This window comes from Hylobates moloch, unplaced genomic scaffold, assembly GCF_009828535.3.
Source record: "Hylobates moloch isolate HMO894 unplaced genomic scaffold, HMol_V3 SCAFFOLD_17, whole genome shotgun sequence".
Lineage (NCBI taxonomy): Eukaryota > Metazoa > Chordata > Mammalia > Primates > Hylobatidae > Hylobates > Hylobates moloch.
Genome location: NW_026652292.1, coordinates 13,290,792 through 13,308,024, shown reverse-complemented (window position 1 = coordinate 13,308,024; position 17,233 = coordinate 13,290,792). Strand labels below are relative to the sequence as shown.

Here is a 17,233-nt window from a genome sequence, read left to right as displayed (position 1 = left end):
GTTTTCAGGTTTCGAGTATACCTTAAAATGTCAGACCTTAGGAAGAAAATACGGTTATTTAAATTTAGCTGTCGGTGCAACTGATATCAAATAGGGCTTTATGCCAGTACTAGCCAGAACACATTGGGCTAGTAATCACATATTCACTGCAAAACAACCCACTATCACATATGAACAAAGATCTTATGAACACGATGGTTTCCACTGAAGAACAGGCTCTAGAAGGCTGACGTACAGGGGAGTAACTCACAGTCACTGAAAATACCAAAGAGATGAAAAGGCATGCAAGAGACACAAGGGATGACATGCAGGTTCATACACCAGAGTCCCATTACACTCTGGCTCATCTCCCAATACTTGACAAGCCTTAGCTCCACCATCCCCCAAAACATCCCAAAGCCGCTGATGGCATTTCCAGATGGCTCCAAAAGTTCCATCTGTATTTTCTCAAACACAGAGGAGGGAAGTACATAAGACAACCTTAGAGCTCTTGACCATTCCCAGGAGAGGTTAGTATAATCAAAACAGAGTTCAAATCAAATATTCCAAGATATTTTCCTCCCCCAAAGACTATATACCCTAAAGCATCCCTAGTGGTTTTGAATTTTAAATCATAACAGTATCAAACCCTGTCACTAATAATCATTCCTCTTTCCCTCTGTCCCCAAACTATTATGCCACACAGAGCTGAGGACCCTGTAAGGACTGTGGATACGGTTGGCCTCGACTTCCTGTCGCAGGTCCTCAGAAATGCACCAGGTGACTTTTTCCTTTCGAAAGAGAAGGTCAAGTGCGCAATGAGAGTTGTTGGTCAGTATCTCATTCCTCCTGTACCCTGACTTCCTGCATCTCTTATAGAGTCAATGAATTCAAAGACTGGAAAAATGGAAGTATAAAAAGACCTTGCTTCATTTGCCCTTTCAGGAGTCAAGTGAAAGTTTAGCTCAAATTGTTTCATCACCAGAACACCAAACTGAATTCATTCCACTATTCTTTTTGTGGTAGTCACCAATCTGAATAGAATACACACACACACACACACACACACACACACACAAACAACAAATAATAATAAAATAATATGAAAACCAGTATACTTTAACAACGGAAAAGCAAGCATGGATGGCCACAGTAAATGTTTCAAACAGCACATTCCCAGCTTCAAATGAACGTACCTTAAGGACAATTTTATTATCTGAAGTTGGTGTTCTCCCCACCCACAGTGCAAATTTGCAAGGGTCTCCTTCAACATGTTCTGTGACACCCAACTCTGAGGTCTGGATAAAAAGACAATTATATAATTAGGTGACAGTAAAATTCTAGAAGGATGCAGAACAGAGACCAAGGAAACAGGTTTTGGTTACTTGTGGCCATGTTAGGTTATAAGAATGTCACTAGTGATCTCAGCTCTCATGTGAGTTATAATGAGGACATTGTGTTCTTAGGCTACAGGTGACTGGTTTCATCCTTCGCTTCCTGTGAGTGTCGCTTACTGGAGACCCCAATGCAGGTCAACGAGCAAAAAATTCAGGGGAAGGAAACCAACATGTGAAAATCCTACTATCTGACAATCAAGATTTGACTATTTGCAATCTTGCAAGCAACAAACTGCAAAATGAGTCTTTCCTGGTTGCAAAAGGGCTGCCACCATGTTCTCGTCAGCATTAATGACGCAGCTTCCCAGAGGGCAAATGATGTTTTAACAGCTTAGTTATTTTCCAATTTCCTTATCAATAGCATTAGCTTTTAGTTTTTCATCAATAATTTTAATGGCTAAGAGGCAAAATCCCTCTGTAATATATGCAGAACACGGAAGCATGCAGAGAAAGGTCAATAGCTTCAGCCCCTCCCCCACAGTCAAGGTCCCCCTGATGCATTCTCCACCCCAGCAAAGGAAGTGATTCATCATTCAGAGCTCCAGAGGTAGCCTCTGAGGGAATCTTAACTTCTAAAAGATAAATTAAGTGAAGACGTATTGGCTGCTAAAACAGATAAGCTTGGTCTCTAAAGGCTGATTACAGCCAGCTAATGAAATTACTAGCCAGCAACGTTGCATTTTTTTCTTTCCAGTCAGAATGTGACCTAAAATGATGTCAGGCAAGCTGTGATCCAAAAGACGATCTCAAGGAGGACATAAGCCAAACAAAATGGTATGAAAACCATCAGTTGGAACCTGTGAATTCCAGATTATTACTCAGATGATTTCCATACTTGGGGACATTTTATTACTTGAGGAATTTTCATTATATATGGACATCACAAAAAGTATGATGTGTAAGTTGTCCAAATTGCAAACATTTACCAGTATTTATAAGAGATCTGCCATAAAGAAACCCACCTTCTTGGCATTTTCTATTCTTTTCTGGATGATGATTCCTCCTTAGTGCCACCCAATCGTCCCCTCTGCCCGGCCCTGCCCAGCGACCCTGCATGGATAAGCCTCTGAGAAACAGCCCACTAAGTTAGATGGAAGTACACTGGATCCAGAGACGATGCTGCCCTTGAGGAGGCTGGTAAGGCTAGCTAGCGGTCACAAAATGGCAGCAGGTATGTTGCTCTTGCCAAGAAGTACAACGACAGGTTAAGTATGAATTAAAATGCGTCACCGGATCTGCCAAGCACTCAGGGGCAGCTGTCTCCACGTAGCTGGGGCTGTGGATCTTTCAAACTGTACTTTGGCTTACATATATTTTCTCTAATAATGACATTTCACTGTTATAAAACAACCATAAATTTACTTATGCATTTATATTTCATACATTTATTTTTAATGAAAAAAACATCAAACCTCAGCATGGTAAGTCTACAGTGAGCCACCCAGTAAGGCTGTTTCCATATACTCCAATGTTTATGGTTGAAAAATTAATTATAATAAGAACTTAGTCATAGACATGATTATTTTATTCATAAAGCTAGTTAAGCACACCGGAGATAAATGATTTCACTTATGAAATGTTTTCTTATCCTGCAGTTATATGATATGGGATTTAAGAAGAGCAAGTTTCCTAAGTCTATAAACTACAGAGCACCCTCTAGTGGACTTGAGGGTGGCAAATAATTTCACTGAAGATGAAAACCCTATCACAATTCAGACTTGGACATTTCAGGACAGATTATGAGGTTAAACTGAAGACGATGAACAATTCTTCTCTACCTACAAAAAGACTGCAATTGTGTTTGTTACCTTTAGACTTACAATTCTAAACGCCTATACTTACAAACAATTTGCTTTTGTAAAGGTACTTGCTTCTCCCACTGGAATCTTTCACTTCTTTACTAAATACTAAGGACATTTCAAAAAGGAAGAGATGCCGTTCTCGACCCTTTCGAATTAAGGTTTTTGGGTCCCACACTTGGAAGGATTCCTGTAGGATGAGTTCTCCCTGAGACTCAATGTTTTCATCAAACCCTACAACATGAAAAAAGGGAGGCAAATCAATTTAAAAGGAAAATAAAAAATGATGCACAAAAAGCATTATTACTATTTTCAACATTTTAAAAATGCCCATCAACCAACCCTAGATAAGAGTTTCGCATCTGATCCTGACTCCACGCCACTGACCAATCCTACAGAGGATAATTCTTCCTAACACACCACTTTACATACATTTTCCTTTGTTCAAAAACATTCTGCGATTCCTCATGGCTTTATTCTTTGAGTTCTACCCCTCTGGTGGGCCTCTGCAACAGTTGAGATCTGGTTCCACCCTCTACTTCTCTTCAGCTCTCTCCTGCAGCATCCCACCACATAAACCGCCTCCTCGGGAACAGTTCCGAGTCTCCTCTAAGCCCCCACCTACTTCCCAGCCTCGGTCTTGATTCTCTCTGCTTCCTCAGCCCAGAGCATCCTTCCCAGACATTCTGCTCAGGTCCAGCCTTTCTTCAAGGACCTGTCCTGGTCTTGCTTCTTGGAGAAGTCCCTGGCTGCCCATGCTTGGTGCACCCTCCCTCCTCTGAATGTGACATTGTGCACGTGAATCAGTCGTGCTCTGGACTTCACTACTGCTCCTCTCTTCATGGAAGTGGCCTGCTTTATCACCTGGTTATGAAACCACCAGGGCTTAGTAAAGCCAGCCCTGGGGCAGAGGCTGCCCATTACCTCCTGACTTCCACTCTCTCCTTTTTCTCTCATAGTAGAAGCTCCCACTAGGGCTGCTCAAAATAAGCACTCCATTCCCCGGCCCCATGCACAGTTAAAAGCAGCTGGGTACCTACGCTCTGGGGAAGTGAGCACAGCAGCGGGTACCACTGCTAGTGTCTGCCCATCTGGAGTTCTCTCCCTGACCTTCTTCCCCACTTCCTGCTAGATGGAATGTTGGCATGGTCTTGAAACACCCCGGAACCTAGCCAGCCAGAAAAACAACTAGAATGGAGAGAAACTAGCTGGAACACAGCCTGAGTCCTGGATGACATCATGAAGGGCTGCCATACCAGATCAGCATTTTACATCAGAGAAAGAAAAATCTGTTTTGCTTGGCCTCTGAGTTTTGGGTCTTATTACCCAAAGCAGCACCTATGTTCAGTGTTACCCATAAAGACACAGGCTAGCGAAAGCATTTGGGGCAGGATTATAACTTATTCTGTGTAGCCTGGCAAGAACCAAGCTTTGCACCACAGGAAGAGCTTTCTTAAACAGAGGCATTTATGGAAATTATAATTGCTATAATTCTGAAACATATTTATCTAATTTTCTCTTGGTACCATGTTACACACCAAATTCAACGACACAAAGAAATATCTGGTGCCTACTATGTTCCAGGCTCTAGTAAGTGATGCAATGGATACAGAGATGGGGAAGCAACACATTCTTTTAAGGATTTTACTGTCCTGGGGTTTGATCCATCCATACACCCACCTACTCATCCCTCTAACAGGGAGAGCAGGTGGCCTGCAGCAAGTGACACAAAGTGCTATTGGAGTCCAGAGTGTGGAGAGGCTGTTTCCCAGTGAAGGGACCAGAAAGGCTTTCAATGAGTATAGAAGCATTTTATGTGGTCCTTAAGAAAGGCAATGACACCGATTCTTTAAGAAATGTTCTTAACCACTAACATAGAGACATAAAGCTGGGATTTTTAGGGTTCAGGAAATCCATTTACAAACAGTGTCATTAGAAACTGCATAAACGCACACTGGGGTATGGAGGGTCCTTTACCTTCCAGCATGCTGAGGTGCATGGCGTCATTGGCTCGCTTCGGCACGCTGAGCATCACCTCCAGGCCATCTTTAATCTCTCCCTTTCCTTCCTCACAGCACGTCAGCAGCTCCTGCAAAGATAAACAACAGAAACTAGGTAAAGACTGCAGAATGCTCTGCCGATGAGACCTTGGCAGAAACAGTTTATGAAAGCCCACGGCTTTCAAGATAAGAACAGAGTGTGGTCAACTGGGCATATGTTCTCATAGAAATGAACTACTACCTCTTTATTCAATGGATAGCAGGGTTTGTCCTGTTCTAATCAGAGTAAGCCAGATGTATTCATAGTTTTAGATGGAATTAATACACCTGTTAACAATCAAGCCTCAAAAATGATAAACAGAGGATGGGTGTGGTGGCTCATGCCTGTAATCCCAGCTCTTTGGGAGGCTGAGGTGGGTGAATCACTTGAGGTCAGGAGTTCGAGACCAGCCTGGCCAACATGGTGAAACTCCGTCTCTACTTAAAAAAAAAAAAAAAAAAAAATTAGCTGGGCATGGTGGCATGCGCCTATAATCCCAGCTACTTGAGAGACTGAGGGAAGAGAATCACATGAACCTGGGTGCACCCTCCCTCTTTGATTGTGCCACTGCACTCCAGCCTGGGGGACAGAGCAAGACTCTGTCTTAAATAAATAAATAAATAAATAAACAAACAAACAAATAGAAATATTTAATTATTATGTAACACATGATCAGCTACTGGTTACAGCTGATGACCGTGCCAGGTCCAACTGTGCGTTTACCACACAATACCAGTGTGACTCTGCACCCTGGAGCCATGAATGCAACACCCCATCTAAACTGGACCAGCCAATCCATGCAGCAGGAACAGTAACGCCGCATGAGTACTTACAGTCAAATGCATTTCCTTTTCACGTAGGATGTTTAGAAAAGCTCTAATGGTTGAATTACATCTCTCTGGGGAGCCCTATGTGTGTGATTACATTGCAGAGCTATTTAGAGAAACATCTGTAATTAAATGAATGATAGCAGGAACAGTAAGTTCACCTTCTGGTGGGCTCCAAGATACTTTTTCTTTTTCTTTTTTTTGAGGTGGAGTCTCACTCTGTCGCCCAGGCTGGAGTGCAGTGGTGCGATCTCAGCTCACTGCAAGCTCTGCCCTCCAGGTTCACGCCATTCTCCTGACTCAGCCTCCCAAGCAGCTGGGACTACAGGCGCCCGCCATCAGGCCCGGCTAATTTTTTTCGTATTTTTAGTAGAGACGGGGTTTCACCGTGTTAGCCAGGATGGTCTCGATCTCCCCACCTGGTGATCTGCCCGCCTCGGCCTCCCAAAGTGCTGGGATTACAGCCAAGATACTTTCTTACCGGTGTATTAATAATTACTATCAGTCAGTAATAGCAACAGCAGTGTTTTGTGTCTTGGTAGTCAACAAAAGAGAGGTATGACACTGCAGCTAGCACTGGTCTCCCAGTGGCTGCTTGAGAGGAATTCAGCTGCCCGATGGGCATCTTCCCTCATCACCAGATGGTGTTTACCTGTGATTCTAAGCAGCATGGCAAACACTGCTCACAAATGCAGTGTACTGAGCCTACTAATAACTGGCAGAAAACCTTCCTTGTTGGGGAGCTTAAGGGAGCTTATTACTGTTCTCCTGAAGAACCTCTGGCAGAGTAAGGTGAGGTTTACAAATTTAAGCACCAGTTTAGTAGAACTACATGCTGAAAACAAAATCCTTACATCTTGAGGACACTAAAAGGTAAACTGCCTTTGCAGAGTTAGATAGCAAAATTAGATAGGACAAATTTGAATACGAACAAATTAGCCTCCTGACTTATTTTGCATTCATAGTAACTATATATTTCTGCGGGGATGGTCACAAAATCACTTAATGGAATTTTGATATGAAAGTACAGGAGAGCTTTTCCAATTGAAAAATCCCATAATAGTATCACTTTCACAAAACAATGTGGCCACTTGTTACTGTCTCTAGATTTTTCCTACTAACAAAAAGGGTAAAGAAGAGTTTCAGGCATTCGTAACTCCATCTTCTAAATTTCTTTTATATCTAGACAAATTACATAATAACTTCCCGTTGTCGAGCCTAGGACAGTACCTGGAACACGGCAGGATTCATAGAATACCATCACTGGGATGAATGCATGGTTTCTACATTTTAATGCTTAATAACATTCACCAGCTGAGAAAATGGTATGCTGAACATTACCAGACAAAAGCGGTCAATTTTTATGTAGTCAAGGAAATGTGTATTGATTATATATAATACATTTTGTGACAACTCTTAGCACTAATTCTAAGTTTTGTTTACCTTTCTATTGTCAAGACTAATTGCTACTGTTTCCTTAAATGTGATTTTAATTATAGTCATTCACAACTAATAAAAAGCAGAGGTCAGCCTGACTCCAATACTTGTAATCTGTATGAACAAGGTGTGCTGTGAGGGGTGTGACATCAGGGACAAGCAACAAGACAGAGGAAGCCTCCTGGGCGTGGGTTCTCCGTGGCTTCAGTGGAAGCCCTGGGCATCAGCCAGATCTGTGTTCAGAGCTGAGCCTGTTAACAGGTGTGAGTGATGATTCTGGGCACACTCCTTACAGACTGAGGCTAGTTTCCATTCCTGCAGACTAGCATGGTTGGGAGGTCAACATACGCGAAGTGTACCAAAGTACACCATGCCTGGCCCGCAGTCAGCAAGCCACAGCTGGGAACTGAGGGTACTAAAATATCAAGAACTGATGATTTCTCATTTTACGTTTAGGGTCAGTCAGTGCAGTTCAGATGCATAATCATGACACACACTCTCATTTAACTCCTGCAATGAGAAATTAGGCAAGGCAATAAATACTAATGAATTAAAAAGTAAAATTAATTGACTAGGTGTTTCAAAAAATTCAGGGTAATTATCTAAATATATAGTAAATGTCAAAATAATACATAATTCATAAAATTTCACAGGCCGAAGATGCATTATACATACTTTCAAAAGCAGCTGATACTTCGTTATTCGCTGAACCGGTTTAATAAGGTAGGAAGAAATGGAATTGGCTAATCCATGTCGCTGCTGTATCTCCTGTATTAAAATCAAACAAGAAACAAGCCTTATCATAGGGCTACACTATTAAATCATGGCCATAAGACACATTACTTTTCCAAATACTGTACCTGACAACTGTTTAATCATGCTGAAATAATAAAGTTTCCTTTTCCTAAGAGGCTTTTAAATTATTAACACAAACTTCTTTGCTTCTAAAATGTTACTTCTGGAGAGGAAGGGGTACTTTGGAGCAGGAAGATCTACATTACTGTTCAGTCCCACATTTAATGCCACAATTTGCACTTTACATTTTGTAATTATGTCCTTTACATGCAATGATCTATATTGCATGTAAAGGTTGTATTCCTTTACAACTGGTTGTATTCCTTGCTGTATTCCTTGTTGTGAAGACAGGCCCTGTCTGTGCTACTCATCACTTTACGCTAGCACCTAGGACAGAGCTTAGAGTTAAATGAGCACCATACAGATGTTCAATAACGTACTGGTAAGAGGCATAATCAAAGGTTATCAGATAGCCTAGAGAACAGAGGAAGCTGTAACAGAAAACCTCTAAAAAAAAAATAAACCAACTGTACAATGAATACTGAAAGCATATAAATTGTGAAATCTCTCAGGCATGATTTCTCTTATTCTTGAAGATATGTTTTAGGGCATAAGGGTTTCTTTTTAAGTTCTGGGATACAGGTGCAGAACATGCAGGTTTCTTACATAGGTGTACACGTGCCATGGTGTTTTGCTGCACCCATCAACCCGTCACATACATTAGGTATTTCTCCTAATGCTACTCCTCTCCTAGACCCCCACCCCCCGACAGACCCCAGTGTGTGATGTTCCCCTCCCTGTGTAATGTATTCTCATTATTCAACTCCCACTTTTGAGTAAGAACATGTGGTGTTTGGTTTTCTGTTCTTGAGTTAGTTTGCTGAGAATGATGGTTTCCAGCTTCATCCACGTCCCTGCAAAGGACATGAACCCATCCTTCTTTTTTTTCTTTTTGAGACGGAGTCTCGCTCTGTCACCCAGGCTGGAGTGCAGAGGCGCGATCTTGGCTCACTGCAAGCTCCGCCTCCTGGGTTCACGCCATTCTCCTGCCTCAGCCTCCCAAGTAGCTGGGATACAGGCACCCGCCACCACGTCTGGCTAATTTTTTTGTATTTTTAGTAGAGACGGGGTTTCACTGTGTTAGCCAGGATGGTCTCGATCTCCTGACCTCGTGATCCACCTGCCTTGGCCTCCCAAAGTGCTGGGATTACAGGCGTGAGCCACTACGCCCGGCCCAAACCCATCCTTTTTTATGACTGCGTAGTATTCCATGGTGTATACGTGCCACATTTTCTTTATCCAGTCTATCATTGATGAGCATTTGGGTTAGTTCCAACTCTTTGCTATTGTGAACAGTGCCGCAATAAACATGCACGTGCATGTGTCTTTATAGTAGAATGATTTATAATCCTCTGGGTATATACCCAGTAACAGGACTGCTGGGTTAAATGGCATTTCTGGTTCTAGATCCTTGAGGAATCGCCACACTGTCTTCCACAGTGGTTGAACTAATTTACACTCCCACCAACAGTGTAAAAGCATTCCTATTTCTCCACAGCCTCACCAGCATCTGTTGTTTCCTGATTTTTTAATGATCGCCATTCTAACTGGTGTGAGATAGTATCTCATTGTGGCTGGTTTGCATTTCTCTAATGGCCAGTGATGATGAGTTTTTCATATGTTTGATGGCTGCATAAATGTCTTCTTTTGAGAAGTGTCTGTTCATATCCTTCGCCCACTTTTTGAGGGTTTTTTTTTCTTGTAAATTTGTTTAAGTTCATTGTAGATTCTGGATATTAGCCCTTTGTCAGATGAGTAGATTGCAAAAATTTTCTCCCATTCTGTAGGTTGCCTGTTCACTCTGATGATAGTTTCTTTTGCTGGGGCATAAGGGTTTCTAAAATGGCTTTGATTCCAAACATTATATGTGCTATGTGCTCTCACTGTTTAAGTGAAATACTTAATACTAAAATATTTCTAACTCCATATACAGATGCTGAATTTCGTCTGATGGCAAAGACCTAGAATCATGTGAAATATTAAAAAGAAAAGGCCACTTTGGCCTGGGAGAAGGCTTCCTATTTACAAAGGCAGTGATGTGTAATGTGTAATGTAATGGTCAAGAGAACGACAATTAAAATAGGGTCATCTACAGGTAGGGCTTCATCTCAAAGATAGAAACTGAAAAGTTTATTCTACTTCCCCAGACTTTCAGATAAGAGCTGATGATCCCACCTGTCCATGCACAAGTGTAAAGACAGAAAACAAGTCCAACATCCTCACAACCTTACGCACCAAACTATGCACACTATTCAATAGCACCTTATCCTTCAATCAAAATGTATTGGCACATATTTGACCAAGTTCTGGAAACCCAGAAAGCACTCCGTGTATCACGTTCTAAAGCTCCATCCCTTTTGTGCTGAATAATCTGCTGCAATAGCTTTCAAAACACAGATGACCTGTATCTACGTTTACTCCAATGAGAACGCAATTAGTTAACCTTCTCATTATCCTAGGTGTTATGGCACTATTTGTAAAACTCTACTGGTAGGTTGTTTTTGAAAATCCATAACATCATGAAATTAAAATAGGAAAAATATAAAGATTCACAATTATTTTTGTTTTACTGAGGGGGAAAAGAAGCTTAATAGTTTATACCTTCTGTGTACAATATTACATGTGAAAAAATGTATTGAATATAAATAGTAATGACATTATAATGATTGAATATAAATAATAATATACACACACACACAAACATACATCTATATATTACAATCTGAGTTTCTTACAGATATAAGGCTTCCAGTATTTGTGTAGGATCTTTTAAAAACAGAAGACAATAGAAGAATAGCCCAATATAAACATGATAGACAAAAACGAAAATATTGTACTATCAGTTAGATGAAAGTTATGAGTAATGCTACATTTTATGTACACAACTTGGAAAATTATGGTCTCTTTAGGAATCTATTACTCACGTCAAAATAGGACCCTGCATGTTCCAATATTAGCTGAGTAGAATCAGGCTTATTTTTGCAATATGTGACATACATCTGAAACTTGTCTGCCTATAAGCCAAAAAAAAAAAAGATCTCATTTAAACCATAACAAGTCAACGCATGATAAACTTTCATATAGAAAAGCAGCAGTATGGATAATGGAAATTTAAGCCTCAAGGTGAAGACACCCTATTTTAAAAAGAAAGCTACTGAAATAAGAAACACATCGTTCTGACAGCATGCAGCTGCAGTAGCCTCCCCGACCCCGGCATGTCAGGCTGAGAACCTGTCCTCTCTTTCCATAGCGGCGCGTGCAGACCCGGCTGTGGGCTTTGGACAGCATGACCGCATGTTCACCTGTCTGCCTCCCCTCTAGACTTGACGATCCCCCAGAAGGACTGGGAACTCACCTATCAGCAAATCCCCAGGGTCAGGCGGAGGCCTGGCACACTAAATAGTCTATTTCAAACCATCAACAGGGCCAATAAAAAAACTCACTCCACAAAAACAATTAGTTGAAGTATGCAATTCTTTGAGGTAAAGTCTATTTCTCTGCAAGTATGGATATGAGTAGAAGATAGTGACTTAAAGGAAATGAAGACCATCCCTCCTAACTTCCTTCAACGTCACCTAATAGCTGGGAGAGAACAAACGGTTGAGGTTTCATTACCCAAGTAACAAAACAATGTCCAACATCCTCTGGCAACTGTTCATATTTTTCCAGCTCCTTTAGGAATATGCTGCAAAGAATAAAAATGGTATCATATTATGAAGGTGTTTTAAAACATTTTACTAGTGAGATATGCCAGAAATTGAGAAATCTGTGCCCCCTAAAGAATGAACAAAACATGTAGCTCTTAACTAGGGTAAGTTATTGTGACTTTCAAACAGCTAGCCAGTTTAGCCTTCAAACACTTTCTAACAAGTTTATTTCTGGGAAAGTGCTAGTGTGTTCACTAAGGATATACTTCAGAGATGTAAATATTTGGCTGAAAACCCATTTGGTCTTTTCTGCCTTCTGCTGAGGAGTGAGGGGACTGCGCTCTTGCTGACCCCAGCATCATCTCACCACAGGCCACCTAAAGGAGCTTCTGCCACCACTGCTTTTAAAAATATTAAAAGAGAATCATGTACCTCCTGTGGCCAATGGAAAGTGCATTTTATTTTGGTCAGAATACACTTCTGTTGCTTCTTCAGTTCCTATCTCTTACTATTAGAGAGCAAACAGCACAGGCCTGCAGTCCCAAGGGGGCTCCACTGTCTCTCAACCCTCAGAAGTAACTCACAGGGGCACCTGACGGCTCGGCTTCAGAGAAATTAAGCTTCCTATGAAAATATCTCCATAGTTTTCCTGATCTTATTTCTGTAGAAGATAAGTACAAACATAAAGTTGAGTCTGTATTAAAAGAGTTTCTAGAATGTCAGTCTTTTTGGAGAAAGTCTGATAGGCTTCATTCAAATGGCAACAAAATCGCTGAAATCTGCTTAATTCAAAGGGAATGGTTCATTTCTTGTGATGAAACTTCAACATGTGGATTTCAAGAGTAACTGCTCCAAAAGAAAAAGCCACTCACTTATTATGAAATTCGTAGATTTCCTGCATGTTTCCGAAGATGATGAGTTCTTTGTTTACAATGCCAGGTGGAATCTCTTCCACACCACTGGTCATTTCCCACAGGTAGGTCTGGCCGAGAGGGAAACAGGGGTTAGACAAAAATAAACACCACATTTTCAACAAACAGCTGTTTCTGACATCTGTAAATACACAGAGTTAATGTATAAGTGAAAGTATAACTGAGGACTGGACCCTTTTACAAAACATAAAAAACCCTCCTAAAAAGGCCCTCAGTTGCTGTTAATACTTGAAAAGAGTTCCTATACTTTTCAACTGTAAAATGATTCCCAGCTTCAAATTTTGGAATTAACCTACTCCACAAGTACAACCAATATTCCTGATACCACTGAGTATTAGTTGCCAGTCATAATTAGTAGGCACATTTCTCTGAAGCTGCTGTACAATTCTATACAAAGAGAATGTCAGCCAGGCCATCATGTGATAAACAGAATGAGAGGATTAATGCTGTATCATCTCTGTAATGAGTGAAAAACAAACCTAGAACTCTACAGAAGTGCAGAAACACGAAACCGGCTGCTGAAGCATACTTTACATTTGAAAAAATGACAGAAAAAAATTGTGATTATTCTAAGGACTACCAACAGGTAAGAATAAAACAGCAAGCTTATGCTCAATCTAAATAAACAAGCAAAAAAAAACTTACTTACATCCATACATTCCCGGAGGTCTCTTACATAAGCCTTTTCAGTTTGAATGAGCTCAGCCATTATGAACCTTCAAGAGAGGAAGACAGCGAGGAGTACAGTCAGGGTGCAGCTTACTTCACTATCTACTTTTATGGATTTATGAAATAACAAGAGTGGGTCTGAAAGTATTAGTCTTAGAGTGATCATTTTGGAGAGGTAAATCACGAATAGACAGAACAACAGTATCCAGCTGCTAATTCAAAGGGGAAAAAATATTTCTGCACACATTTTACTGAGGTACCGACAGATCAGGGTTTCTCAATCTGCCACTGTGGACATTTGGGGCCAGGTAACTCTGCTGTGGGGCTGTCCTCTGCACCGGAGAGTGCTCAGCAGCTTCCCACTAGAAGCCAAAAGCACTCCCTCCCCCTCCCCACTGTGACAACCAAAGTGTCCCCTCGCATTGCCAAGTGCCCCTGGGGGACGAAACTGCCAATTGAGAACCACTGGATTAGAGCACTCTTTTTTATTTATACAGAGTTTACTAACTGGCAACTTTTACACACCTACATTTGTTTTAGGTGTGATAAAAACTATTAATTTCCTCTCCTTAGTCTCACTACCTATCAATGACAATTCATCAACTCCACATGAAACACAGGCACAGAGATAAAAACTAGATGCTGTTTCTGAACCAGGTGATAAGAGGACAGTGAACCCAGTGAAGTCTGTGCTGACACAACTAAGTCCACCCAGAGCAACACAAAGCCTGGGTGCCATGTGACTTCAAAGCACACACAGCAGCATGTTTGTCCAAATGACATTCTCTTCACTTTTCCAATGAATCCTGGTAGATTCTGAAAGACTGGCTTACTCTTTCCTGCGGGCAGATTTCCGCTTCTCTTCGTTAAGTTCATGAGCAGCATCTCGAAGTTTCACCTCTGAGCCAGGGATACTGGCTGGAATGATATCGAGCTGGAGACTTTTACTCTGTGGAAAAAGAGAGCCAATGAACTCAGTTAATTAAATCAGCAGAGAGGGCATTAGGAAGACGACCATAATTTATTCAGTTTGCACAAGGCCATTTACCGATTTGTTGGAATCTGAAGAAATCCCCAGGGCTTTTTCCAAAGAGGTCCTGTACTTCTCCATCCGCAGAGAGAAATCTCTGTACCTCTTATCCACGGCAGTAACACATTTTTTTATCTCTGCCGCATGGGCATGCCCTTTTTCACAAAAGCCATCAGCCAGCTGTATCAATAGCTTCACTCTCTCTTTGGTTTGCTGCAAAAAACAACAGGAAAGTATTGTGTGGCAAATGAACCCGACTGCCAGAAACCTGAAACACAGTGGCGACTTGCCTCCAACTCTGAGCTCTGAACAGGAAAACCGGCCGCTGGTAGAAACTGAGACCAAAGCCCCAGGTCCACCCACTCCATCTCCTGGATTCCTGACCAGCTATCTCTCCTTAGCTCTTCCACAGTGAATGGCACTTTTATGACCTCAAAGAAGAAACTTAGACTATTTTTCAGCAACGTCTTCATCTAGGAGGTGCTTAGTAAAAACGTGTAGAATGGATGCGTGAAGGAATGTATGTGAAGAACGCGGTCTTCACAGCGCCGCTACTCTCCTCAAAGCCGCTGAGCAAAGACCACTCCTCGCTCTATGCACGTTTACTTTTTGTACCCAACTGGACCCACGGCTCTTTCGGGGCAAGCAGCCATCTGACTTTTTGGTTTTCCTGAAGCATGTGTGGCCAAGGCTGTCCCCACAGCAGGCACTCAACAAAATCCCTCATGAAGCTCCTCTGCATCACGCTGATTGCTTTTTTAACTCTTAGAAAATGTGAAGGAAAATTCACTAGTCAGGAAATTATCTATATAGAGGTACTGTAAATTTTGTTTCCCTGTTTTAAGAGCTCTCTCTAAAATTATCCTATTTTATATGTACACAGAAAAGATCTTTCATTAAGTTAAGCATAATTTATTATTTTTCACAGAGATACACGGACAACCATACAACAAGTTATATATACCATTTGGCAACCTCACTCAACTCTGATTTCTCAACAGCTCTCTCTCTTCACATCCATTTCGAGGGTTATTACTATTAGGCTTCCTTTGTTATAGTGTTTTCAAACAAGTGAGTTACTCCTCTTCTATGGAACCTGCTATTCTTCGTTAAGTTTTAACTAGAAAATCTTTTTAACACATATTCAGGTAGCTGACTTTAAAAATCCCCAAAAGAAAGAAGGTCAGAGTTCAAAACCCAGATAAATGATCTTAGCTTGTAAAATCAAAGTTCTAAGACATAATTCACTGGGTAACCTGTGAAGTCAGCCGTCAAGATCCTCCAGACTCTACACAAATAACCCCAACACTCCAGCCAGCCCCCAGCCACCCAACAGCACCCCATCCCCCAGCTGTGGCTCACCAACTCACCCTTCCAGGCCAACACCCTCCTCGGGGCCTCTGCACTGGTGCTTCTGCCTGGAAAGCCACTCCCCCAGATACCCCTATGGCTCCTTCACGTCTCTACTCAAATAAACGCCACTCTCTTAGCGGGCCCTCCCTGGACCCCCTTAAACTGCAGCTTGCTTCCCTGCCTATTCTTCTGCTCTGCTGCTTCCCATAGCATGCATGGCCCTCTGACAGAGGGTGCAAGTGATTTTTTACAATCATCATCTGTCCTTCTCCTGTGAGAATGTCACCTTCACAGCCCAGAAATCTTTGCTTGTCTCGCTAACATCTCTTACGTTGCCACAGGGGCCATCTGTGGAAGGCATTGTAAACTACCTGTATGTCTATCTTTAAGGGGTTAAGAAAGCTATTGAGTGTTTTAAGTGATGGGGACACAGAAGTGAAGATAAAAAGATAATGCAGCTTGCCAAAATTAAACAAGAATTATCGAGCAACTGAATGGTGTGATAAAAACTAAGTACCATAAATCTGCTAACCTAAGAACTTTAAAAATATCTCAATATATTTTTACTTGCATTGGTAATTTTTAAAATACATTTACAGGATTCAAAATTCCAAAGGTAAAAAAGATACAAAGTAAAAACTTTTCTCACCCCACCTTCCACTGTCACCAGTTCCAATTACCAGCTTCTTGCTATCACTTCAGAGACATTTTATGTGCATGTACAAGCAAGTGCACAAATGTACATAGTATTTTTCTCTCTCATATTTCTTACACATGTGCTTGCATACAACAAACACTGCTCTGTATTAGCATTTTCTACTGAACAAATCCTAGTTGTCCCTCCTGATCAGAACTAAAGTCCTCGCCTGTGTTTAGAGCTGGGTAATATTTCACCATATGGATGTGAACTGTATGGATGCACGTAAGTTAACGTCTCTCTATCAGTAGGTCTCTGTGTTGTTTCCAAATTCTGTCTACCACGGCAACAATGCAAGAAATCAATCAGTTGCATGACCAGTGGTTAGACATGTGCCTGAGTGCTGCTGCCGTAACACACATTGTGAGACCTGCAACTGCTGGGGCAGACAGGAAGTGCAGTGCGAGCAGGCAGGAGTGCGAGCGGGCAGGAAGATGCCGCCAGAGGCCTCTGAGGGGCTGCCCTGCTCCATTCCCCCAGCAACCGAGCCTCGTCCACGCAGCATGGGGTCCACCTTTTTGATCTCGGCTAATCCACTGGGTGAAATGAACTCAGTGTGGTTTTGATGTAC

General features: G+C 41.7%; 1 protein-coding gene across 5 annotated transcripts in view; it reads right to left on the bottom strand.

Moving 5' to 3' along the window:
* TRIO (trio Rho guanine nucleotide exchange factor) overlaps positions 1-17,233 on the bottom strand; it is a 362,171-nt gene that overhangs the window by 105,786 nt on the left and 239,152 nt on the right. For all 5 annotated transcript variants that reach the window (XR_009210507.1, XM_032135420.2, XM_032135421.2 and 2 more), the window contains exons 22-31: positions 14,631-14,825; positions 14,416-14,531; positions 13,563-13,629; positions 12,854-12,963; positions 11,950-12,019; positions 11,259-11,348; positions 8,155-8,247; positions 5,153-5,264; positions 3,219-3,409; positions 1,176-1,277 (exon numbers count right to left, since the gene is read on the bottom strand). Coding sequence is in view for 4 of the 5 variants with exons in the window: in XM_032135420.2 (XP_031991311.1) it covers positions 1,176-1,277; positions 3,219-3,409; positions 5,153-5,264; positions 8,155-8,247; positions 11,259-11,348; positions 11,950-12,019; positions 12,854-12,963; positions 13,563-13,629; positions 14,416-14,531; positions 14,631-14,825 (1,146 nt within the window). In the remaining variant the exon portion in view is untranslated. The remainder of the gene's footprint in view (positions 1-1,175; positions 1,278-3,218; positions 3,410-5,152; positions 5,265-8,154; positions 8,248-11,258; positions 11,349-11,949; positions 12,020-12,853; positions 12,964-13,562; positions 13,630-14,415; positions 14,532-14,630; positions 14,826-17,233) is intronic.